At 36.9% G+C, this 7,681-nt stretch overlaps 1 protein-coding gene across 2 annotated transcripts in view; it reads left to right on the top strand.

The window, feature by feature from the left end:
• The first annotated feature begins 1,074 nt into the window (after positions 1-1,074).
• Ets65A (DNA-binding protein D-ETS-3) overlaps positions 1,075-7,681 on the top strand; it is a 39,820-nt gene continuing 33,213 nt past the window's right edge. Inside the window, exons 1-2 of one of the 2 annotated variants that reach the window (XM_011316785.1) lie at positions 1,075-1,356; positions 6,012-6,319. In XM_011316785.1, coding sequence (XP_011315087.1) covers positions 6,025-6,319 — 295 coding nt within the window. In that variant the 5' untranslated portion in view covers positions 1,075-1,356; positions 6,012-6,024. Of the gene's footprint in view, positions 1,357-4,671; positions 4,971-6,011; positions 6,320-7,681 lie in introns of those variants that run through there. The other variant, XM_011316784.1, reaches the window with a different exon arrangement.

Genomic DNA, 7,681 nt, shown 5'->3' with positions numbered 1-7,681 from the left:
CCCCAAAATAAATGAATTCTCCATTTATCGAGTGCCTAAACCTTGAGTATGAAAATAAAAATCCATCCCATATGATTTCCCATGATTTCAGGATCGATTTGATATAATTTAATTTCATAATTACACAGTCATCAATAAACCACCCCAAAATAAATGAATTCTCCATTTATCGAGTGCCTAAACCTTGAGTATAAAAATAAAAATCCATCTCATATGATTTCCCATGATTTCAGGATCAATTTGATATAATTTAATTTCATAATTACACAGTCATCAATAAACAACTCCAAAATAAATGAATTCTCCATTTATCGAGTGCCTAAACCTTGAGTATGAAAATGCAAATCCATTTCATATGATTTCCCATGATTTCAGGATCGATTTGATATAATTTAATTTCATAATTACACAGTCATCAATAAACAACTCCAAAATAAATGAATTCTCCATTTATCGAGTGCTTAAACCTTGAGTATGAAAATGCAAATCCATTCCATATGATTTCCCATGATTTCAGGATCCATTTTAATATAATTTAATTTCATAATTACACAGTCATCAATAAACAACCCCAAAGTAAATGAATTCTCCATTTATCGAGTGCCTAAACCTTGAGTATGAAAATGCAAATCCATTTCATGATTTCAGGATCGATTTGATATAATTTAATTTCATAATTACACAATCATCAATAAACAACCCCAAAATAAATGAATTCTCCATTTACCGAGTGCCTAAACCTTGAGTATGAAAATGCAAATCCATCCCATTAGGTGATACCATCCTGGCCACATATCCATTCTGGATATATATAAGATGAGACAGGAGAATGCGCGGAGAGGAGTAACGAGTACAACCAAGAGGAAGTCAGTGAGGGTGAAATGAGAGAGTGAGATAAAATGACGAGTGCGAGGGGCGCAGGCTCCGATACAGCCAATCGTCGGACCGCCACTGATAACGACTCTGCCAAATGTGCGTCCGTCGTGTTGGGGCCGGTCCACGCGCTAACATCATCATCTCACCCTGGCCATTTTACCACCGAGGCCTCTCGCCATTACACCTCACATCCAACAACTTACCTTTAACCACCCACGGAAATCACCACCCTATCACCACCACCACCCTCCAATCATCGCGATTCTTCCACATGTCAATACAAAATCCCAGTGATCTCAATCGCGACAAACTTACGAACTCAGTGAAGTGCAAATATTTTAAATAAACATTCAACACCTGAACACCACTTGCTAATTAAAATAACATTTTTTTAGTGCTCGTTATAAATTGATTGTTGAAATGTTTTAAGGGTGGATTATTTTGTGCTTCAAGGCAGTCTGGATCCTATAAAGTGAGAGGGTAAGTGCTGGAATGTCGGATGCAGGTTTGGGGAGCAATAAATAAATTCCGTTATTTAATTGGAGCTATTAAGTTATTTATTCTGAGGTATAACGAGTTCGGTAGCTAATGAGTGACACGAAAATCGGCGAGAAAAAGGAACAAAGGAGAACTGTCATTCCTTTCCATTTCTTCCATCTACTTGGTCATTTGTTTATGTCACACTAAATAAACAATCAAGTTCGGATTCAATCAAGGTCGCCAAGACCCCCCAAGCATCCCCTCATATACTAATTACATCCCTCTTAATAAACAATATTGAGTATCAAATTTAACAGATTATTCTTGCAAATTTCAACTGTAAGTCGAGGATTATCAAGGATTTGTATATTATTTCGTGGGTGAAGGCAGATGGAGAGAATGTAAAAATGGGATTGAGAGGGAATGGAAATGGGAATGGGAATGGGAATGGAAATGGGTAAGATGGTGGAAATAAATTAACGATCGGATCGAGAGAGCTTGAAGAAGGAAAAAAGGGGAATTGATGCTAGCGTCAGTGAAATCGCTGTGACATCCGGTGTTTCGCGTCCATAGGGTATTGACAACAATAAAAAAAAGAGCATTGATATTCGGTTGGTCCCCAGCTTTTGTAGTTTATGGTGCGAGTAAGGGTCAAAGTCGACGGTCAGCCGGACGAAGGGATGCCTGGATATCGTTTCTCATGCATAAAACGATAACGATCCATCTCCCTGGGTCAAGTACCGTTGCAGAAGTGCGTTATCCATTTGGTAGGTGAAATAATTAAAAGACTCGCGACGGCATTTTCACCTGGTGAATGGGTTAAAAATAGTGTACCACTGGGTGCGAATAATTGAGAGAAAAATCCACCAATTAACATTTCAATGGGAAGAGGGAGGAGGTGGAATAAAACTTTTGGCTTTTCATGCCACTCACAATAATAATGCGTATGTGTTGGTTTGTCGTGTCGACAAACTCATCGGTGCTCTGTTTACATACGGGGTGACCGAAAATTAAGTCATACTCATCGGGATAATTCGGGGAATCCCGGAAAAAATATCCCAGGGAAAAAATATCCCACACATTCAAAACGTGTTAAAACTCGCTCAATTTAATTATTTTTTAATTTAATTAGTTTTTTCGTTGTCTATTTTTTCAGGGGCTCTAATTTTCCTATGGTCTATCAAATTGGGTGTGCGGGCTATTTTTTCCGGTGATATTATAGGCGCTGGGGTTTTTACCGAAAATTCTTCTTGATTTTTACAGAATAGATAAACTGCACTCGATTGATTATGGCTGTATAAAATCAAAAACATTTCAAAAAACCATCTTCTGGGAACTGTAGTGATAACTCTGATAACAGTTTTATATTCAGGGCATTATTCGAGAGTCAAGGATGAGGAATGAACACTAGCCCTCAAACACCATTCGGTAGAAAATCTAGATCTTATTTGTCAGTTGAGATGATGAAATGGAACTGACAAAAATAAATTCGGGAATGTATTCCCATTATCCCCTGGAAATTTCAGGGCAATTAAAGGATGTATTTAAAGGTTTTAATCAGGAGAAGTATTTCGAAAAAGATAATTAAATGAGACAGTATCTGATATAGGAATCGGAATAGAAATTGAGTGATGAAGAAAAGAGAATTATTCTCGGAATATTCTACGGAAATTGACGGAAGTTATTGATTAGTTACGCGCACTCACATTCTCAATCAAATTAATACCATAAAATAATCTTTCCGTTAATTAGGTCAATAATTACAATAATGAAAAATAATTAACATTATATATGAATTTTTAAAAATTGAAAATGGTGAGAAAGCTTCCCGTTTAAAAAATTATTAATAAATTGTTTAAATACGATCAATTATTATATTACTAATCATAAATAAATTGTGAGCAGATATATATTGCCTATCATTACATACATATTCGGCATATATGTGATTAACACGAGATATTTTTAAATAAAAAATATAATTTAAAAAAAAATGGGATCCGATAACTTGAGTCGCGTCTTTCTCATCTTCTAAAAAAACTCTCGGCCAAAATGCCGGAGGGATAAATGTTATCAGAGTTATCATTTCCGATCTGAGACCGGGGCTTTCATGGAACCAGATGATATACGCGAAGTGACAATCGCGAGTCTCATTAACCGAGTAGAAACCGCTGGACTGGGACTGGTCGAGTGATCAAAGAGAGGCGGATATTACAAAAGATCAGGATTCAGGTGACTCGGAGGTATGACCGATCTAATTGTGATTCAATCCGAGGATTATTTATTATGAGATATAATGATAATGATTTCACTGTCATTTCCAGTAATTTCTTGAAATATTCGATTTTAAAAATGAAATAATTTCAATTGAATGCAATAATTTTCATCCGATCTCAGTTTTTTATTTGGGAAATTCTTTTTGATTTCGCAAGGTTCAATCAATCGAATTATCGACATCACTGGATTGATCAGGACAGTATAAAATCAAAAAGATATTTTCAGAAAAAAACGTCACTTGAGAATTCTGAGCGATTTCACGATTTCAAATGATTTCCCGCGAAATGATATATCCGAGGATATTTCAAAATAATACGCTGATATATCCGCAGATATATCAAAATAATATCCGGATATATCCGCAGATATATCCCATGCTGATTCCGTAATCGGCAAGCAAACTGAATGCTCCGTAATTTTTTCGATATATTTCTACCTGTGTGCGGATTCTGCCGATACCAGGTAATTTCAGGAGTACACTGAGAAAAAAAATTATTTTTCCCAAGAATATTTTCTTTCCACCAGTAAATCTGGCGGTCACTGTGTAAATATTCCCATAAGATTTATTTAATAATTAATAATTAATAATTAAAGATTAATGCCAAATATATTTTCTTGTGGTTAATAAATATTGTTGGCTAAAGAAATATTTTTTCTCCATGTACCTAGGAGAAATTCCTCGTGATATAAATTCCGAGGGAATGATTTGACCACTGACTAGGCCCTTGATGTAATGGTTCAGGAATGGGTCCCCGAACAACCCTCTGGACCTGCGATTTTGTGACACCCTGTATATGGGTGCGTGGATACCTCGTGTAACCTCGTATACTATATACACACACACGTGACACTCCTCCACGAGCATGAGCTTAGACGAGGTAGAGTAGTAGAGGGGTTTCCGGCGAGCGTTACTGTTAACAGAGTAACAGAGTGATGTAATGAGGCCCGGAAGCAGACAATTTGCTGGCCGCGGCGGTCGCTGTTGCGCGAGACAACCTGACTCTACCTTCTTCACAGTGGTTCAGTCAACAGTGCGGTATGCATTTGTGGTTTCAGATGGATCGAAAACTGTGATAGAATCTGTGAAATCCTAATCATCCGATAATTAACCCTATCGAGAGCTGGATATCGCGGATTTTCGCGGGAGTGAGTCTAAGGCACTGCATCATTCGCGATATGATCGTTAATTGGTGCATGTTCAATTGGCGTATTGTTAAATTTTGTGGTGGTCGTTTGGTGGATTATCGTGATGTGCATCAAGTGATGGGTTCATTTTGTTGAGGAAAATCGACGGTTTAGGCTGCGTGGGATCATGCTGATTCTTTTAACTGCCGACGGTGTGTGGAATAAATTTCCTCTCGAGGAGATTTTTGAAGGATTTTTTTTTTGGGTTTCGGTGGAGTTTAGGGTGAATCCTAGGGGATGGAGGAGAATTTAATGGGAGAGGGTGTTGATTGATTGGTTGATTAGGGTTGAAGGGAAATAGTGACATTTCTGGTTTCAATGGGAATTATTCATTTTGTGGGAATTTTTAATTATTGATGAAGAATTAATCCGAGGCTGCCCTTCATTTTGGAAAAAGTCAAAATTGAAAAATATGTAAAGCGGAGTTCTTCGGGTCTCTTCTGTCTTCAGAGAATGAGGGAAATTTCACGGGATTTTTTGAAGTTTCAGTGGAAATTTAGTGTAGAGAGAGATTTTCTAGAAAAATTCTAGTACTGTAGAAAAAACGAATTGAGGAAAGGCTTTCGGGGGTAATTTCTGCCAAGAATATAATATCGTTCATATTTTTCGGGTATTCTTTCCATAAAAACAATATAAAATACAATTTCAAGCACGAGAATTACTGAATTATGAAATTATTATTCAATTAATCATCTCGGCTGAACGTCAATAACGATTATTAATATTTGGAATTACTCCAAATTATCTAGCCTTTGATTTGCGACTAAAATTCCAAACCTGGAGAATATGGAAAATAATGGAGGGCATTATAATGTAATAAACAAATTTATTGAAACCTGAGTCAAGAAAACAGAAATGCCAACCCTTGAGAAATCCATTTATTGAAATATTTATTAAAATATATTGTCCCCCAGTGTTGAAACAATTTTTTAATTCAATACCAAACTCAAGGGATTATTGATAAAATATCATAATATAATGATCGCTGATTCCACGTAACGTAAAATTAATTACAAGACATTGAAATATTTTATTTCAAAAGCTTCAAGTGATCCAAAAAGTTTCATCTCATGATTGAATGATTTCAAGCGATTTCCGATGATTGGAGATGATTTGGATTCAGAGTGATCGTGCTCTTCAATTACTAGTCCGGTAAATTCTGATGTATTGATGAGGTATTTTGGTACTTACAGGGGCACTTTGGTGATGTACGACAGCACTAGCTGTTCGTACTCGGGGGCGCTGGACTTGAAGGGTGCAACAGGAACGACTGGAGCAGCAACGGCCTCCGGTGTTTCCATATCTGCAGCTGGTGTTAAACAAGAAAACTGGCCGTACCGAGGTCTTGCGTGTGGTAGCACATTTCAGCAGCTTAAACAGAGCGTTGAAAAAGCTAAACAGGCGCTTGCAGACAGGGGTAACTATCTGGCCGGTGCTTTTTCACCGCCTCCACGTGCCAATCCATCCACCATTTCACCGAGTTCTACAGCTTCCATAACTGGTGAGTGACCGCAATCTAAATCACCACTTGATCATTTCATTTTATTTTATCATTTCAACTTCTGTCTACTGAAAAATCTAAAGGGAAATGGTAAATGATTTTTAATTGTTATTTCGATTAGCCAGTGCTGTTCTATTTTCTTTGGGTTATAGTAGTTGAAGTGTAAAAAACATGAACGGTAAGTGAAGATGTGACAAGTACTGTGAAGTTTAGGTATACTTTAAGTACAAGTAGTACTGATTACTCAAATTTTCACATGAGATTAGAATAATTGACTGTAGAAACCTCTATTGCCCCAAAAGATGATACTCTGATTCTCTCCGTGACTAGTTTTTAGGAGATATCTCGGAGTCGAATGAAGATAACAACATTGTGATAAGAACCTTTTTTCAAGCTCTCATAATTTTCAATAAAAAAGGATTTCTCATAAAAATCGCTGGGTTCCTTCAATTCCGAGATATCGGTTAAAAACGAAGGTCGAAAACAATGCCATTCCAATTAACCACTTCAACACGATTTTCCAGTTTTATTATTTCATAATTATTATTATTTTAATCACTTGACAATGAACTTGATTAATCCCCCGGTGAGAGTAATTGGATGAAGCAAAAAGTGAATTTACACAAATAAAACCTCAAGATGAATAGGAAATGCTGATAAAGTAAAAAATGGAAGTGAATAATTTGTCAATCCATTGGTTCGATTTGGCATTTCGATACCGTTGCATACACAAAACCGGTACGATCGTACTTGGCGGCAGGTGGTCGTCGATTTCCGATTGTTTTTCTCCTCTTTTTTTCCTTCCTCCACCTCTGCCCCATTAAACATTCTCTGTGTACAGTAGCGAGTAGATAGGAATGGGGTTGAGGGTGGAAACAGTGAGTGGGTGGATGGGGCAGGAGAAAGAGGAACATTAATTACCCCGACAGTGTAAATCACGTTATCTGGCCAACACCACTGCCAATGGATGCCAGGAGCTCAACCAGAGCGAAGAGCCCACGGTCTCAACATCGGCATACCGACCAAACGCCAACCTTAACCCGCGCCAATATCCTGTCTATCTGTACCACTATATTCTCCTCATTCAATTTATCGATGTCTACCAAACTTTGTCTCTCACGATTTTTCACTGGCATAAAGAGTATTGACTAAGTGCTACTTCATCTCATTTTCATTTTTTTACTAGATATTGCCGCGCGTATTGTGTGATATGTGGGAATTCAAAAAAGGAATATGGAATTGTTTTTGGAAAAATAAACAAAAATCTTGAAAAAACGAAATTATACGTTGAAAAAAAGAAGCGCATGGTTAAGATTAAAAAAAACATTTTCTATGGATTTCAATTTTTTAATTAAATTTAAT

This window comes from Fopius arisanus, unplaced genomic scaffold (assembly GCF_000806365.1).
Source record: "Fopius arisanus strain USDA-PBARC FA_bdor unplaced genomic scaffold, ASM80636v1 scaffold00009, whole genome shotgun sequence".
Lineage (NCBI taxonomy): Eukaryota > Metazoa > Arthropoda > Insecta > Hymenoptera > Braconidae > Fopius > Fopius arisanus.
The sequence above is the reverse complement of the archived record's forward strand: the minus strand, read 5'-3'. Positions and strand labels throughout refer to the sequence as shown.